Below are 19,294 nucleotides of genomic sequence, written 5' to 3'. Positions count from 1 at the left end.
ATGAGTAGTCTCATTCAGGAAGAATGTTTTTGTTCGAAATAAAGACAGTGAAGTGAAGCACCTGTGAGCTAGGAAATAAGTAGGTCAAGCAGCTTTCAACCCAGGAATTCAGAAAATGGTTTTTAGAAAGCTGATTGGAGAATTCTGGGAGTTGAAGTCCACACATCTTAAAATTGCAAGGTTGGGAAATCCTGTAGTATACTGAGAAAGCCGCCTGCCTGAAAGGCACTTAGTGGCAAATATCAGACCCTGTCAGAGTAACTGCAGAGATAACCATATTTTGGTACTGATTGTATATTAACTCCCAAGTTAATATTCCTGCACTGTTTGTTTGGCCTGCCTGCAATCTTTTTGGTGAATAAATCTAACTCATTCTCTTTCCCTCTTTCAGATCATTATGCTCAAGAATGACATTCACCACTGCAAGACCTCAGGGATATTTCTGCGTCTTGGTGCAGGTGGCTTGATTGCAGACAATAACATCCATTCCAATTGTGAAGCAGGAGTGGACATTCGGAAGGGAGCTAACCCTTTAATCCTGGTATTGATGGTGTTTTTTTTTTAATTTGACTGGGCATTGGATATTTGGATAGAGAAGAAGAAGCAGACAAATCTCCTGCTATAGATCCCCACCTCTGCTATTTCTCTGCTTGGGATCCCCGTTAGGGGGAAAAAGGGCCTGTGTAAGGAGGAATGAAGAGGCAAAGGAAATTGACAGTTCACATTCTCAACTTTTCACTTCTTTCATGCATTCTTTGACTGCAGCATAGGTGATAGTTTTTGGTTGGCAGCTTTTGTCCTATCTGAAAATGATTCATTCAGCATTGCAGTTGGGCCTTCTGGTGCTAAAATACTACGCTTATAGAATATAGATAGTGCAGCATCGTAAAACACTCCTAATGTAAAATACAGTATTGAGCTGACTATAAGTGGGTATTATGTGAATAGATGTCAAATATGCATCTAATACAATACAACACAACACAACACAACACAACACAATACAATCCATGTGTTCCAACAGTGAGGAATTCTTTCTTGTACTGTGGATAGTTGAATCATGGATTGTAGATCGAGGCAAACAGATGGACCTTGTTGTATTTCTAGCAGCCAGCCTCGTTTTAGGGAGGAGACATTTATATGAGTGTTATAAATTGTGTTTTGATCTCATGGGAATTCTCACAACCTGAGCTGCCTGCTAGATCAGCTCAGCTAGGGGCCATTCAGCATCCTAGAGGCCTTAAGATATTTTGGGGCCACAAGTGAAAAACATGCAGTGGGGTCATGATATATGCTAAGAGAGGCACAGAGAAGCAAAATGTACTATGCTGCAAATACAGTTTTGTTAATTCCACAAGAGACAGAGTTGTTGTCCCATGTCCATATCAAGTAATGGAACCTGGACAAGAGAAAATCAAGGTCAGAAAGGGTGGCCATGGATGAACAAAGATTGAGAAATGCTGCCCTGAATCATCAGTTCAAGATCTACTCAATATAAAAGCAGCATGCGATAATGGGATCAGATCAGGGGTGAAATTCAGCAGGTTTTGACAGGTTCTGGAGAACCAGTAGCGTACATTTTGAGTAGTTTGAAGAACTGGCAAATACCAACTCTTGCTGGCCCCAGAGTGGGGTGGGAATGGAGATTTTGCAGTATCCTTGTCCTGCCACGCCCACCAAACCACGTCTACAGAACCGGTCGTAAAAAAAATTGAATTTCACCACTGGATCAGATATAATGCACCTGATATTTAAGGGCCAAAGAGATATAAAATATTCCAAACTTCAACTACTCAGGTTTTTTTAGTTAAATATTCCAACATTGTTCTAAACATCCTGATAATATTTTGTGCTTAGAGGAGGTGAAGCTTAAAATGGAATAGTCGGATCGGCTCTTTTGAACCCAGGACAGAGCCTTTGAAACTTGAAACAAATATTTTGCATACAATAATTAATGATTTGATTGGACATATGCTTTTATGTCTGGAGCATGTGCAAGAAATTATGATTTAATGCCTAACTACTCCGTGAATCTTGGTGGCGCATTGTTTAGAGTGCAGTACTACAGGCCACTTCTGCTGACTACTGGCTGCCTGCCATTTGGCAGTTCAAATCTCACCAGGCTCAAGGTTGACTCAGCCTTCCATCCTTCTGAGGTGGGTCAAATAAGGACCCAGATTGTTAGGGGCAGTATGCTGACTCTGTAAAACCGCTTAGACAGTCTCTAAAGCACTATAAAACCGTATATGACTAAGTGCTATTGCTATTGTTACTCAATCTTCTGATTCTTCTTAATTTAGCAGACCCCAAGCTGCTTAATAACTCTGCTTACATTTACTGTTTTAGCCTCCATTGCCATGCATTCTTAAATTTTGAGGCAGCTATCTGATTTTGTCCTTTGTAAATGTAAGTTCTCTTCTGGAGGTTGATTGACAACTGATCAGGAATGAACACTTGCTGGGCTTGCTCATGTGCCTGCAAAAAGCAGCAGGAGACACTTTTCACTAATTAAGATAAAATATGATCATTTGCTGATATCTGCTGTGAAGGTGTAGTTAAAAACACAGTGGAGAAACTGGGAAGCAGCAAAGAGCTTCTCACCTCTGTGAGAGTCCGTGATTTAGAGATTGCTGAACTGTATGATCTGTGAGCAGAGAAATAGCTGAGAAGTGGAGACAGAGAATGACAAATGACAGGCAAGGCATATGTTCTAATTAATTGGGTAATAGCTGAGAATATTGAGACATCACCCTGCCAACAAAAGTGCGTATAGCAAGGCTATGGTTTTCCCAGTTGCAATGCATGACTGTGAAAGTTGGACCATAAGAAAGGCAGAGCGCCAAATAATTGAGGCCTTTGAAGTATGGTGCTGGAGAAGACTCCTGCGAGTCCCTTGGACTGCAAGGTGAACAAACCGGTCAGTCCTAGAGGAGATCAACCTTGACTGCTCATTAGAAGGCCAGATCCTGAAGATGAAACTCAAATACCTTGGCCACCTAATGAGAAGGAAGGACTCACTGGAGAAGATCCTAATGCTGGGAAAGATTGAGGGCAAAAGAAGAAGGGGAGGACAGAGAACGAGGTAGCTGGATGGAGTCACCGAAGCAGTCCATGTGAACTTAAATGGACTTCAGAGGATGGTAGATGACAGGAAGGCCTGGAGGAACATTGTCCATGGGGTCGCGATGGGTCGGACACGACTTTGCAACTAACAACAACAACAACAATTGAGACATGTTGACCAGGGTGTTCATTTTTTTTCATTCAGTTGCTATTAAATAGTTTACTGACTACTAAGATATCAGGCTTACTTCAGTAGGATCTGGAAGTGGACACACATTTTTTCTGAAATGAATAGCTTCTAGCATTTAAGGATCTGGGTGTCTTGATCTGAAAGCATGTTGAAGTTCTTGATTTAGCATGATAGACATTGCTCACTCTTGTCTTCCCCTTTTATTCTTTTCCCCCCCACCATGCATAAAACAATGTGGCAGTGTAATAGAATCCACAGTGGCCTTCGCTCCGGCATTGTTGCCCTTGGCAACGGAAAAGGCATCATCCGTAGCAATCAAATCTATGGAAATAAGGAGGCTGGCATTTACATTCTTTATAATGGCAATCCTCTGGTAAGGTAGGTACTGTATATGAGTTGCAGGTGGGGTTTTTTTTGCTTTTTTTTTTGCTATCTTTGGGTGTCCCTTTATTGAGGAAACGGCTCTTTCTCCTGTTAAAGAGCAGAGAGAAAAGGTGTTGCCTTTTCTAACAGCTCCGAGGAAGCACTTTGGCATTTAATAATAGCATGATGCTTTGAGAGAGTGACTTTCATTAAAAGCACTTAGAAATCCTAAATAAGCATAATAAAAAGTCCTCAGTGAGACATTTTAAAACATGCTGGGTGAGCTTCCAGAGAGGTGGCTTATTGTTCCTAAGCAAAGCCAGGAAAGTGTGTTCCTTCATGCCTGACAGTAGTGTGCCCCATCAATTTTTCAAACACCTTTGTGCTGAACAACAGCCTTCTCCACCTGGTAGCCCCCTCTTCTTTTGGATAACAACTCCCATTATCCCCAGCCAACCTTTTTGTAAGCCCTTTAGATTTGCAAGAGCTGTACTGTGTCTTACTAGAGTTATGTGTTCCAGAACCATAATCTAATTAAAAATAAGTGGGGTTTTTATTAACTAAAAAGAACTTTGAGATGTCATAATTTGTATTTAATCATGGAAACTGAGTTGAGCCTAATGTATATATCTTCCACACAACAGTTCACATTGTCAGGGTTACAAGTAACAACCCCAGAGCAATCAAAACTCTGAGGCCTAGTGTTTCCTCAAAGCACCAGTTGTGTTATATTAGCACAGCTGGTGAAAATCCGACTCTGAAGGACCCAGGGTTTTCCCCACCCAAATCTAAACCCAAAGTTTTTGCCCCCCAGGTCATATGTCCATCATGTGGTCCTATCAGGTTGCAGTTCCAACTTTGTCTGGATTTGGTCGACGCTCTTCCAACACCTGGCAGAGCATCCTTGTCTCCCACGGAAAAGAATGCTATTTTGGCTACACATCCCCCAGCTATCTCTACCTCCCCTCTCATTTTTCCTTTGCTGTGGCAGCCCTGAAGATGCTCCCAAAATGGCTTCAGGCCTAACACACATATTCTTTCGATCTTTGTTTAGTTTTGGCTTATGGTTGATTTTAGAAAGTATAATTTAGGGCTTAAATGGTGACCCTGGACAATCTGGCTTGTTCATCAAATTATTTAAAGCAAACTGGGGCATGTTGCAGAGTGTAAACTGAGCCCTAAGTTAATTTAGTCCCTAGGCTATATTCATTTCAGTAGTAGTATATTTTGAATCACACCCCAGTCTACCTTATACCCACTCTTCCTCTCCATTATGCCCCATTAGCTTTTCTAATGTAAGGGGATCCCTTGTCAGGCAGCAGAAAATAATATTTACTCCATGAGGGATCCTTGGTGCTTTCTGAGCTGGCTTGTATTCTTGCAGACATTTCATTACCCAAACTAGATAACAACATCAATGCTAGTAAGAAGTGCAGTTTGCTATCAGCTTATATTCTAGGGTCTTGTCGTGTCAATGTTGGTGGGAGTGGTCTTATAGATTCTTCGATTCGGCTGATTGCAGTTGGCTTCTTTGGCAGTTTGTTGATTGGGGTATTGTTTACTTGATGGTTGGTCTGGTGATAACCTTGGAGTTAATCTATGTCCATGCTGGTGAACCTATGGCACGCGTGTCACAGGTGGCACGTGGAGCCATTTCTGAAGGCACGCGAGGCGTTGCCCTGTCAGCTCCAGCGCACATGCGCGCGCTGGCCAGCTGATTTTTAGCCTTGATTTTCTGCCTCCAGAGGGAGTCTGTTCCCAAACTTCCAGTTTGTGCGTTGGGCAGTTTTTCGCCCTCTGGAGGCTTCAGGGAAGCCTTCTGAAGCCTCTGGAGCAGTGGTTCTCAACCTGTGGCTCGGGACCCTTTTGGGGGTCGAACGACCCTTTCACAGGGGTCACCTAAGACCATCGGAAAACACATATTTTTGAAAAAATACGGAAAACATAAAATAATCTTATGGTTGGGGGTCACCACAACATGAGGAACTGTATTAAAGGGTCGCGGCATTAGGAAGGTTGAGACCCACTGCTCTGGAGGGAGAAAAACAGCCCAACGCACAAACCGGAAGTCCGTTCCCGAACTTCCAGTTTGTGCATTGGGTGGTTTTTTTGCTCTCCAGGGGGGTGTTTTTGCCCTCCCCAGGCTCCTAAAAAGCCTCTGGAGCCTGAGGAGGGTGAAAAATGAACCAACTGGGCCCACCGGAAGTCAGAAAACAGGCCGTTTCCGGCCTCTGGAGAGGCAAGGGAGGCTGTTTTCGCCTTCCCCTGGCTCCAAAAAGCCGTGTGCGCATGCGCGGGGCAGTGGTGTGTGTGTGTGTGTGTGTGTCACGCAGGCATAATTATATTATGGGGTGGGCACGTGAGGGTATGCAATAGCGCACGTAAACGTTCTTTTGGCACCCGAGGCGAAAAAGATTCGCCATCTCTGATCTATGTGGTCTGGCTGCTGATTGCTGGTGGAGAGGTGCTTGGATCTTTTTGTTCCTTTTTGGGCTGGGTGATAGTCCTTTTTGCATGGTCTATAGATGTTGTTAACGTGTATGTGTCTATTGATGGCTGATTTGTCAGAGTGGCAGGCTTCTAGCAATTCCCTGGCGTTTTTGGATTTGGCTTAGCCTAGGATGGTTACATTTTCCCAAATGAAGCTATGATTAAAGCTGTCTATATGTTGTGAAATTAAAGAATTTTCATCATGTTCTGATTGCTAGTTGGTTTTTGTGGATGCGCACTGCAGTCTTCTGCCTGTTTGTCCTAGGACAGGGGTGTCCAAACTTGGGAACTTTAAGACTTGTGGACTTCAACTCCCAGAATTCCCCAGCCAGCCATGCTGGCTGGGGAATTCTGGGAGTTGAAGTCCACAAGTCTTAAAGTTCCCAAGTTTGGACACCTCTGTCCTAGATAGTTAGTGGTTGTTTCAGTCCTTACATTTTATGCAGATCACTCCTGTTTTTTCTTCTGGTGTTGTTGTGTCTTTTGGTCTACTTTAAATATGAAATATTCCTTAATTAAATATTTAATTACTATTAAATATTCTCCTTTATTAATATTTACTCCCTTCCCTGCCCCCCTCACCCATTACTGCGGGTTGTACACGTTCCCTGTAAGCTGTATGGAAAGCATCCAAGAAGCCTTTCCAACTGGTAAGACTCTCACCTCTTTGCCTCGTTTACAACAGGAGCATTGTGTGTAGCCCCTTTCAACCCTGAGATTATTGTATGGATCTGATTTCTCCCACTGTGGGAGTGGTATCATTTTCAAATGAGTGCTAGACTTCAAATTCAAATGGGAGATGATCCAAGCAGCAGCTGCAACCAAGCAAGGCTTAAGTGTTTGTTTGAGAATGGCTTATCCCACCATAATAGTTTGATAAGTAGAAAACTTTAAAAAAAACCTTGCAAACTGTAAGAGTTGAGATCCAACACTTCTCCAAAGCCAATGGGAATCAGACTTGTCAAATGAGTATGATTTCTAAATAGGTAGCTGCCCAAGGTAGTGATAATGATATAGGCAATCCACCTGGAAGAAAACATGCATAAAGGAATCAGTAGCTCAAAGTGGAGACTTAATTTCCTTTCTGGTTATTGTGTCAACAGCTACAGCCAAACATTCACAGAAGTCTGTTGAAATGAAGATATCTATTTGCGTCTAAACAAAACAAGAGACAGCTCCATTGATGATTTAGTCTATTTCCACAAGGAGCTGTTGTGCCTAAGAAAGTATTGCTACACTAATTGTTCCCCAGTGACTTAAATGTACTAAAAAGATTCTCACTTGGATCCATGTTCCTAATAATATTCAAAACGCATGGGTTTTCATGGGGAGGCATTTTTAGAAATGTAAGAAAATTGCACTGGGAAGTTTTCTTTTGTTGTTTACCCTTTACAGATTGGTTTGAAAGATTTCATTTTTAATTCAAAGCATCAGAGAAATACCCCAGAGTATCTTTTGGCTCCTCATCCTCCAATACACAGATCATATTCTGTCCTCCATTTCTTCAGTCGTACATAGAAATTGTGCTTTGATTTTGCTATGGCAAAATGGGGAAAGCAATATAGAAAGCCTTGTTCCTTTCTGACAGCAAGGAGAGGGAGGGATGGGGGGAGGGAGAGAGAGAGAGAGAGAGAGAGAAAGAGAGAGAACAGTATCAGAATTAAGAATGTGAAACTAGGAACCAGGTTCTGTCTGTGTCTCACATTTCTAAGTACAATATGTTTTGGATTTGAACTGCTTCAAATGTGAGACATCCCATTTGAGTTCATATTGGCCATTCCAATCGCATGAGAAGTGTCGTGAATTCAAAATATTCTCAAAATGATCAGACTGGCCTGTTCCAAATGTGTAATCAATAATTTGGCTCCCCAAGCTACTGCCTCAATCTTGATTCAAATTGAAGACAGTTCAAATTCAAAATGTTTTATAGATCAATCTGTAGTTGCATTCACACGACATGCTAAGCCATCATATGATTTGCTGGTTTATATCTTAACTTAGAGATGTGGAAAATTCCATGATTTAGAATTGGAATATAGAGTTCTCTGAAACATTCCATTCCTCTTTTGTTGAACACTGTCTGCCATGAGGAGGATGGGAGTGGACATTTGACAATTTTTGGAAATCTACAAATCCAACAGAGAGATTTAGAGATTTATGGAGAGATTTAGCATAGTCCAGAGGAGAAATGAAACATTCCAGAATTTTTGGAGATTGCTGAATTGGTTGAATTTTGCACATCCATTTTTGTGAGAACCCAGCTAGTGGTAATTGGTTCAGTAAAAGATGGTTAGTCACTGTTTCCCTCAGCTTAACCTCCCTCATAGAGTTGTGCTTGTGATGATCCATGTTTGCTATAATTTGCTTAGATAATGAAATGTATAACTGAAGCTTCAAGTTAGAAGACAGCAAAAAATGGATGTGATTCTTTCTGGCTTTTAACTACTGAGTATGTCAAAGTTAGCTTCTTTGGACTGGCAGTGTTGGCCTCTTAATGCAAGGCTTGTCTCTGATGGTGTTGGTGAACTAAAGGCCATTAATCATTAGTTCTCCTTTGATCTCTACCTAAAATATTCCATTCCAGATTCATTTTTTGGTCTGATTAAATGTATTCCAGTCCAGTCCTGGAATTGCATGTTCCACTTAATTTGGGTTCTAGCAGTTTTCACCCTGCTTGAATCCATGCTTTTCCAGGTGGCCTTTTCACTTTTAAAGTGCCTTGTACTTTTTCTCATTGTAGCAATGTTATTTTGTCCTTTCTACAGAGAGCAAATTGCCCTCACCAAATAGTACGACCGTTTCTTTCTTTTAACACTATAATTTGTCAAGAAAGCACATTACTTTCGTGTGGCTGTTAAAACTTTCCAAATAACTCCAAAAACTCCTTCTGACTTGTTTATCGCTTTGAAAATAAATAAATATTGCAAAGGATAGTGAAGCTGCTTTGTTGTTGGCTTGCTATGCCCAAAGCAGCAATCAGGATGTTATGCCTTCACGGTGCACAAATGATGCATCCTCTGATAGATCGGATTCCTATATATCTTCCACCCTTTACCCTTAGCAAGGAACTTAAAAGTGCAAAGGGATGCTTCTAAAGAAAAGGCAACATTAATAAGCTTTGCAAAAATAGCAGACTTCAGAAAGGCTGATTCAGAAATCACAGGGAAGGTAAAAGGTAGATTGGGAACTTCAGGTTGTTCTCAACTTACCGCAGTTCGGTTAGTGATCAAAGTTACAATGCCACTGAAAAAAGGGACATATGACGGTTTTTCACACAACTGTTGCAGCCTCCCCGGAGTCACATGATCAGGATTCAGATGCTTGGCAATTGGCTCATATTGATGATGGTTGCAGTGTCCCGGGGTCATGTGATCCCCTTTTGCGACTTTCTGACAAGCAAAGGCAACGGGGAAGCCAGATTCGCTTAACAACTGTGTTACTAACTTAATAACTGCAGTGATTCGCTTAACAACTGTGGCAGGAACAGTCATAAAATGAGGCAAGTCTGTCTTAACGACTGTCTTGCTTAGCAATAGAAATTTGGGACTCAATTGTGGTCCTAAGTCGAAGGCTACCTATAGCAATAGATTTGTGGGTGATTTGCAAAAGTGTTTACAAATCCTATGATAGACTGTTGATCTCTTGGCTCCATATTTCTCACCTATAAAATGGGAAATTAATTGTCTTGATTCTAGTGCTGCATTGCTAGGACTCTTATAAAGTTTTCCATTAGAATGCATCAACTCCAATGAACTTCGGGGAGAGGGGGCGGTCTAGAAGTCTAATAAACTAAACTAAACTAACAATTGCATACATAACACATTGTGTTATCTTTTGGGACTAGGACCATATTTTGTACCATATATTTGGTGGATATTGTCCAAATGGTTACCTAGCAAACTCTCCTTATTAGAAGGATAGGTTTCTGTAGTAATACTTTTATTTGGTATGAAATAAAACATTTAGTACAAGCAAAATACTAACAGCATGATCAGTTTAAAAACATCGTCTAATCCCAGCATAAACCTAATTAAAACTGGCATCCAGCACTACTACTGAAAAATTCCTCCATCTTAATAATAAACACACTATATTGCCAAAAGTATTCGCTCACCCATCCAAATAATCAGAATCAGGTGTTCCAATCACTTCCATGGCCACAGGTGTATAAAATCAAGTACCCAGGCATGCAGACTGTTTTTACAAACATTTGTGAAAGAATGGGTCAGTGAATTCCAGCGTGGAACTGTGATAGGATGCCACCTGTGCAACAAATCCAGTCGTGAAATTTCCTCGCTCCTAACTATTCCACAGTCAACTGTCGGTTGTATTATACGAACGTGGAAGTGTTTGGGAATGACAGCAACTCAGCCACGAAGTGGTAGGCCACGTAAACTGACGGAGCGGGGTCAGCGGATGCTGAGGCGCATAGTGCGAAGAAGTCACCAACTTTCTGCAGAGTCAATTGCTACAGACCTCCAAACGTCATGTGGCCTTCAGATTAGCTCAAGAACAGTGCGCAGAGAGCTTCATGGAATGGGTTTCCATGGCCAAGCAGCTGCATCCAAGCATTACATCACCAAGTGCAATGCAAAGCGTCGGATGCAGTGGTGTAAAGCACGTCGCCACTGGACTCTAGAACAGTGGAGATGCATTCTCTGGAGTGACGAATCGCGCAGAATCTGGCAATCTGATGGATGAGTCTGGGTTTGGCGGTTGCCAGGAGAATGGTACTTGTGCCAAGTGTAAAGTTTGGTGGAGGGGGGATTATGGTGTGGGGTTGTTTTTCAGGAGCTGGGCTTGGCCCCTTAGTTCCAGTGAAAGGAACTCTGAATGCTTCAGCATACCAAGACATTTTGGACAATTCCATGCTCCCAACTTTGTGAGAACAGTTTTGAGCTGATCCCTTCCTCTTCCAACATGACTGTGCACCACTCCACAAGGCAAGGTCCATAAAGACATGGATGACAGAGTCTGGTGTGGATGAACTTGACTGGCCTGCACAGAGTCCTGACCTCACCCGATAGACCACCTTTGGGATGAATTAGAGCAGAGACTGAGAGCCAGGCCTTGTCGTTCAACATCAGTGTGTGACCTCACAAATGCACTTCTGGAAGAATGGTCAAAATTTCCCATAAACACATTCCTAAACCTTGTGGACAGCCTTCCCAGAAGAGTTGAAGCTGTTATAGGGTGGAGCGATGTCATATTGAACCCTATGGATTAGGAATGGGATGTCACTTACAGTAAGTTCATATGCGAGTAAAGGCAGGTGAGCGAATACTTTTGGCAATATAGTGTATTTTACAGGCCTTTTTTACATCTCAGGAAACTGGACCTCAAGTGACCCTCAAGAGGCAATCAGTTGCAAAGAGTAGGACTAGAAGGGGAGAAAGGAGTAATATGTATGTGAATAGATGGCTATGCACTCCCCAGATATTTTCCTTAACGTCCAGCGATGTTTATTGCTGCAAATAAAGATAATGCTAAAAACTAATGCGGGCCTTTTTCCTATTTCTTTTTTAAATTATTTTTTAAGTCAAGTGGAGATGACAGAACATAATGCTGTTCTTTGTTCATTGCCTTTTTATTATTTGTTAGGTTTTTTTTTAATCCTACCTTTATTATTTTTATAAATAAGACAACAAACTTACCTAATACTCCTTTCACCTCCTTCCCCCCCCCCCCCAAATATATCAATAGCCTAAGGCAGAACTAGAACTCATAGTGTCCTGGTTTCTAGGTCAGCATCTTTACAGCAGACTGGTCCTTCTTTGTCCTCAAGTCAACTTGGGTTAGCATCCTCACCCAGAAAAAAAGATCTCAGAAGCCTAAAATCTGTTGATTTCTCTCACATGGAAGATTACTCTATAAGGCAAATGGGAAGAGATAGTGCAGTTGGTCATGGTTTCCACAATGGGGTGGGCTCCTGCTTCTTTCCTTGGGAAATCAGTTTGACCCCTTACCCTGAGGTAACTGTGACTATCATCATGAAGATGTCTTCGTGTTGATTGGCAACATGGCAAGTGGTTAAGTGTGAATGGAAAGGATTAAAAAAAGGGCATCCTGTATCATCCAGAATCACATCTCTGGGACTACAAGTGTAGCTCCATACTTTCAGAAATGAGCCCCAAATGGCACCCCCCGAATAAAACAAACGTTTATTTATGGCAGGGATCAGTCACAGATCAACATGATTCCCCTGAATCTCTGCCCTCCTTTTAAAAAAATGTTCAGTCCCTAAGAGACCCTTTTAAAGAATTGAAGTGCATTTTGCAGCTATGAGGCAGACTCCCCAAAGTTTGGAATAAGCATTCAATATAATTGTTTTCAAGGTTACCATTATTTTGAAAATGTACAAAACGGGGTGGGGGAACCCATTCATTTGGAAAGTCAAAAAGAAGATTTGGACATCATGGCTTTTCCCTCCATGCTTAAGATCTTGCCTTCCTTGTTTTATTGCCCCCCCCTCTTTAATTGCAACCATTCCACTAGAAAACTCAGCTTGACCTACCTAAAAATCTGATCTATATAAAGGGCTAAGAAAAGAAAGGAACTGGTGTAAAAAGGAGATAGTATTGTAATATACTAGTAATAGGATTGCTTTAATAATAGTTGATTAAACAAGCCAGAGGGGCCTCGTTTAGAGTAAACACTAAATTATAAACCTTGATCTAAACTAGGATGGTAAGCCATGCACAATGGAAGCCAAATCACTGGGGAATTGTAAAAAACGTAAATGTAGATGAAGAAAATATAAGAAAGCAAGCAAACATGTCGGAGCAAAAGAATATATATATATATATATGTATGTATGTATGTATGTATGTATGTATGTATGTATGTATGTATGTATATATATATATATATATATATATATATATATATATATATATATATATATATATATATATATATATATATATATATATATATATATATATATATATATATTTGCTATTGCTGTAATCGAATCTCTTGATCTATATAGAACTACTGGGAAACCTTGTCAGCAAGTACATGAATGTCCTATAAAAACTGGCTCTTCTTCCTTTCTTTTTGCTCCAGTGGGAACCATATATTCCAGGGTCTTGCTGCTGGTATAGCTGTGAATGAGAATGGAAGAGGCCAAATCACAGGTAGGAAAAGACAACATTTTTTTATAATTGATATGGGTTTGATCTAATAGGATGTCACCCTCAAAGCATTGTATTCTAATTTGAATTGCTGCGTTGCTTCATTCCTTTTGAACCCACATCCTCTAAAATAAATTGATGCGGAGTTTTCAAAGTATTTCGCAAAGGATCTCTTTCTAAACCATAGGTGTCCAACCTTGGCAACTTTAAGACATGTGGACTTCTTGCTGACTGGGGAATTCTGGGACTTGATGTCCACATGTTGGAGTTGCCAAGGTTGGCACCACTGTTTTAAGCCTTACACTAATCCTGCAGGTAAGCAAAGGTTTTTTTTCCCCTATCGAAAATTGAAATTAGGAGACATTATGTTTTCTAAAACCATCTTCTGAGTTCCTGGTTGAAAGCTGCTTGACCTACTTATTTCCTAGCTCACTGGTGCTTTGCTTCACTGCCTTTGTTTAGAACAAAGACATGTTGTGGTTCTTTCTCTTGTCTGGTTGCTAGCCTCTACCTATTGCTTCCTTTGTGAACATTTGAGGCAGATAGGGGAACTTTTCTAGATGTTCTTTGAACTCTGCCTAGAAATCAACAGTAGGTATGATTGAAGACATCATGTCAGGTCTGAACAGTTAGCTGTACCTACTCCTGGGAGTAAAGGGCTAAAAACAAGTGCCGTGTGGAGCCCGCAGATGGTGGGTTGCCTGCCTTTACCATTTTGAAAAGGCTATAGGCTGCGTTCCTATCCCAAATTCCCAAATGGTATACCAAGACCAGGGGTGGGTTCCTGCCAGTTCTAACTTCTTCTATAGAAGAGGTTCCACAAATCTACAGTGCCGTTTAGAACCGGTCCCAGCTCCCTCCCCTCACCCGTCCGCACATCATCAAGATGAAGAGCGAGAGGAGGAATTCTGGGAGTTGAAGTCCACAAGTCTTAAAGCTGTCAAGTTTGAACACCCCTGGGGGTTTTTTTCTAAAGGGTTAGGGGTGCAAGGGTCTTGTAACGTGACAGTTTTAAGACTTGTACACTTCAATGCCAGTGTTCCTGAGCCAACATGACTGGAGGAGGAATTCTGGGAGTTGAAGTCCACAAGTCTTAAAGCTGTCAAGTTTGAACACCCCTGGGTTTTTTTTTTTCTAAAGGGTTAGAGGTGCAAGGTTCTTGTAACTTGACAGCTTTAAGACTTGTGTGCTTCAAATGCCAGAATTTCTGAGCCAACATTTGGGTTGCTAAGCAAGAGCATTGTTAAGTGAGTTTCACCACATTTTATAAGTTGGCCACGCCCACCCAGTCACATGACTGCCAAGCCACTCCCACTCAGTCACATGGCCGGCAAGCCACTCCTACCCAGTCACATGGCCAGCAAGCCACTCCCACAAAGCAGGCCACACCTACAGAAGAGGTTCCCACCACTGACGAAGACTATTAGGTGTTCAGAACTAGGTCAGAAAAGGAAACCTAATTCCTTTCCTTTCCATTTCCTTTTTCTTTGCCTTCATTTCCTTTCCCTTTCCTGAAAAAAGTGAAAATGCCAGAGTACAGAGTCCTTTTTTGGCTGACGGGTGGTGGTGGAGCAGGGGAATGGACAGTTTAAAATGCAAAAGGAGGAAACAAAGATTTGCCCAATATTTTCAGAGATAAGAAATTTTTTTAAGGTATGCAGTGGTTTATTAAGCCTTTGTCAGATTTAAAGAATCCCACCCTCCCAAAATGCCTCTCCCAAATCCCAATATTTTAATTCCCCCCCCCCAAACTACGAGAGGCTATGTGTATTGACAAATTAGAATTTTTGCTCTTCTGTTTTGTGGTGTTTCACAGTCTCTTGACTGTGGCTACCACAGAGCTTTGAACTGCACTTTGTAATGATTGGCTAGCCCAGGAGTCAGCAACCCGCGGCTCTGGAGCCGCATGTGACTCTTTCATCCCTCTGCTGTGGCTCCCTTTCTCTCAAAATATGCGTCACAGCCGCCAATGCATGGTCCCTGCCGGCACGCAATTTATTGAGCTTTTCGACTGCTGGGAGCGGATAAATCCAAGAAAAGAAAAGTTTCAGGAGAAAACTGAACATTTAATTCAACTACATATGCTAGTTCTGTGGCCTCTCAGGAAATAGTCAGGTACGGGAAGGGTTTTGTGGCTCCTGGCGTTTTCTTTTCTGTGGAAAACAGGTTCAAATGGCTCTGAGTGTTAAGGTTGCCGATCCCTGGGCTAGCCTACCTCTAGCAATCTCAAATCATCAAAAGAGTGCAGATTTGGCATAAAGAAGAATGGTATCAAGTTGGCTTGATGGAATTTCCACCTAGGACATCTTTAGAAATCAAATGCTGGATTCCTCTTGAAGATGTCATTCTTCATTGACTGATTTTCCTACCACACTTTAGAAAATGTGATCCGAGAGAACCAGTGGGGAGGTGCAGACATCCGGCGTGGGGGAGATCCTGTCCTCAGGAGTAACCTGATCTGCTGTGGCTATTCAGATGGAGTGGTTATCGGAGAACGTGGAAAAGGACTTGTAGAAGGAAACACCATTTATGGCAAGCCTTTTCTAAATCCCCTTTCCAGATGCAGTGCGGGATATATTTGAAAAATGCAGGGCTTTTTTTTAATGCTACCTGGAACCGTTTTGAGCCTATCAGTGTAATTCGAATTTGGCCTGAGTAGCTGCCAATTCTCTTGCAGAACATGAAGATCCAAAAGACATTTTTAAGAGTATCTAAATTGGATGACATCCTGTGAATTTGGTGCATTGAACACTTAGGTGGTGAAGATCCTTGTCACAAGAGCAGGCGGAACTCATGCCTTTTTCCCCATGGAGATTTCTCTTCCACACCTGCAGGGTTTCTGAACAAATCTGTGCATGGCAAAGTGTTCAGGCCTACTTTATTTATTTATTTATTATTCGTATTTATAGACCGCCCCCTCTCCCGAAAGGGACCCGGGGCGGTGTACAGTCACTAAAATGCGTTATAAAATACATACATAAAACAGTTAAATAATTAAATACATAGGTGGAGGAGGTTGCAAGACTGTATATAGAATAATAAATATAGAACATTAAAAACTCTAATAACCCAGGAGTTAAAATATTACCCAAAATTACCCATTAAAATATATCCACCGGGAGGTAAAAACTAAGAATGTGCCAGGCCAGCTAATCGAAACAGGTGAGTCTTTAATTTTTGACGGAAGGAACGAAAGTCAGTGGTAGTTCTAATGTCGGGGGGGGAGGTCATTCCAGAGGGTTGGGCCCATCACAGAAGGTCCTACCCCTAGGCGTCGCCCGCTGGCACTGCCTAGTGGATGGCACCAGTAGTAGTCCCTCCCTGTGAGAGCGGATTGGTCGTAGGGATGTGTGCGGGAGGATACGATCCCACAGGTAACTGGGTCCTGTGCCATGGAGCGCTTTAAAGATGGTAATCAATACCTTGAAACGCACCCGAAAAACCACAGGTAGCCAGTGCAGCTCGTGCAGGAGAGGTGTCACGTGGGAGTATCTTGAGCTCCCCATAATCACCCGCGCGGCTGCGTTCTGGACTAGCTGTAGTCTTCGGATGTGTCCCAAGGGAAGCCCCATGTAGAGGGCATTGCAGTAGTCCAGGCGAGACGTCACCAGCGCATGAGTGACCGTGCATAGGGCATCCCGGTCCAGTAGGGGGCGCAATTGACGCACCAGGCGAACCTGGTGGAACGCCCCCCTTGCCACGGCTGCCACATGGTCATCCATAGACAGCCGGGCATCTAGGAGGACGCCCAAATTGTGCACCCGCTCCACAGGGGGGAGTTGTTCACCCCCTATGGCCAGCGATGGAGTTAGCTGGCTGAACCGGGGTGCCGGTAGCCACAGCCACTCAGTCTTGGAGGGGTTGAGTTTGAGTCTGTTGTCCCCCATCCAGACCCCGACGGCTTCCAAACACCGGGACATCACTTCGACAGCCTCGTTGGGGTGGTTTGGGGTTGAGATGTACAGCTGCGTATCATCAGCGTACAGATGGTATTCAACCCCAAAACCACGGATGATCTCCCCCAGCGGCTTCACATATGCGTTGAACAGGAGGGGCGAGAGGACCGACCCCTGCGGCACCCCACAAGAGAGTGGCCTCAGGGTCGACCTCTGGCCCCCTGTCAACACACATTGCGTCCGGTCAGAGAGGTAGGAGCCGAACCACTGTAGAACGGTGCCTCCGACTCCCATCCCCCCCAGCCGGCGCAATAGGATACCATGGTCGATGGTATCAAAAGCCGCTGAGAGGTCTAATAGGACCAGGATAGAGGAACAACCTCTATCTCTGGCCCTCCAGAGATCATCAACCAACGCGACCAAGGCTGTCTCCGTGCTGTGCCCGGGTCGGAAACCGGACTGGCGTGAGTCTAGATATTCGGATTCGTCGAGGTGTCGCGGAAATTGCTGCGCCACCACATTCTCAACAACCTTCGCCAAAAAGGGAAGGTTGGAGACTGGACGGTAATTAGCTAGTTCCGTTGGGTCCAGTGAAGGCTTCTTGAGCAGGGGCCTCACCACCGCCTCTTTCAAGGCGGTTGGCAAGGATCCCTCACCCAACGAAGCGTTCACCAAGCCCAGAAGCCAGCCTCGTGTCGTCTCCCAGGATGCCAGTACCAGCCAGGAGGGACACGGGTCCATTGAACATGTGGTGGGTCGCAGCCGTCCACGTAACCTGTCCAAATCCTCGGGGGCAACAGAGTCAAACTCCTCCCAGAGTGGTCTCACAAGACTCGCTGTTGACGGCTCGTCCGGTCCACTGAAGGGGGCCCATCCGCTCCGGATCTGAGCGACTTTGTCCTGCAGATATTCCCCAAACTCCTCTGCTCTACCCTGCAGGGGTGCCCCCCGCGTCCTCTGTGATAGGAGGGAGCGGGTCACCCGAAACAGGGCGGCAGGGCGGTTATCGGCGGACGCAATAAGGGCGGCACAATGTCTACGTTTGGCCGCCCTTAATGCCACAAGGTAAGTCCGCAAGTAGGCTCTTACCTGTGCTCGATCAGATTCGGAGCGTGAGGACCTCCACCTGCTCTCTAGACGTCTCCTGTGGCGTTTCATCACCCTCAGCTCCTCGGTAAACCAAGGAGCCTGGGTGGATCGCTGCCGCAGGAGACGACGCAAAGGCGCAACCCGGTCCAAGGCCCCAGCCGCCGCCCTATTCCAGGCGGCCGCTAGGTCCTCCGACCGGGAGCGTGTCAGGGCTATAGGTATTGGCCCAAGCTCTGTCTGGAATCTATCCGGTTCCATCAGGTGCCTGCGGCGGTACCAGCTTAGACAGTCTGGTTCTGCCTCCTCGCGGTGGGAGGTAGCGCCAGGGAAGTTCAGCCAGAGAGATGAGTGATCAGACCATGACAGGGGCGTGATGACTAAATCCCCCATTCCCAGATCACTCGTCCACTGCTCACCATTACTGATGGCTCAAAATGGGACAAAGACCTCTGGTTTTTGATAGCTGAATCCGGCTTTAGAAATGGATGTCTTCCATTCCTGAGCCTCCAGATTTCCGTTGCTAGGAAGCGCAGGAGACTTGAGCTGTGTTTTATAGAATGTGAAGGATGTGTCTTTTTGTTTTGTTTTTATAGTTTTCTGATGTATGATGTACACTGAAGATGGCAGTTAATTTCGTTGTATGAGGTTTCAATGCAATAAAGTAAACTAACTAAACTGACTTGAACCAAAGTTGCTTCTCGGTTCTAGTGCCAAATCTCTGACATAATTTGAAAGGAAACCTGACAACTCTCCATGCTTCTCTTGTAGGTAATAAGGGCTGTGGTGTCTGGATAATGTCATCCAGCCTTCCCCATGTTACCAACAACCAAATAGGGCACAACAGCATCTATGGCATCGCAGTGTTTTGCCGCAAAGACGATGCTAACGATTATCTTGTCAACCAAGGAGGCAATGAGAACTTCAATGAAGAAGGAGAAGCAGCCAACTGGGAGAATGACCTGGAGAGTGAGGATGAACGCTTGACTTCCCGGCGGCCCATCAATGTGGCTCTTGTGGAGTCAAACAACATTAACCATAATGGAGGTGAGTCCTAGCAAAATTGGATA

The 19,294-nt window shown here is 43.6% G+C and overlaps 1 protein-coding gene across 1 annotated transcript in view; it reads left to right on the top strand.

Annotated features, from left to right (window-relative positions):
• FBXO10 (F-box protein 10) overlaps positions 1–19,294 on the top strand; it is a 48,800-nt gene that overhangs the window by 21,876 nt on the left and 7,630 nt on the right. The window contains exons 4-8 of the mRNA XM_081945076.1: positions 392–541; positions 3,495–3,631; positions 13,175–13,245; positions 15,622–15,774; positions 18,996–19,271. Of these exons, the coding sequence (XP_081801202.1) occupies positions 392–541; positions 3,495–3,631; positions 13,175–13,245; positions 15,622–15,774; positions 18,996–19,271 (787 nt within the window). The remainder of the gene's footprint in view (positions 1–391; positions 542–3,494; positions 3,632–13,174; positions 13,246–15,621; positions 15,775–18,995; positions 19,272–19,294) is intronic.

This window comes from Natrix helvetica (assembly GCF_964273705.1).
Source record: "Natrix helvetica genome assembly, chromosome: 2".
NCBI lineage: Eukaryota > Metazoa > Chordata > Lepidosauria > Squamata > Natricidae > Natrix > Natrix helvetica.
The sequence above is the reverse complement of the archived record's forward strand: the minus strand, read 5'-3'. Positions and strand labels throughout refer to the sequence as shown.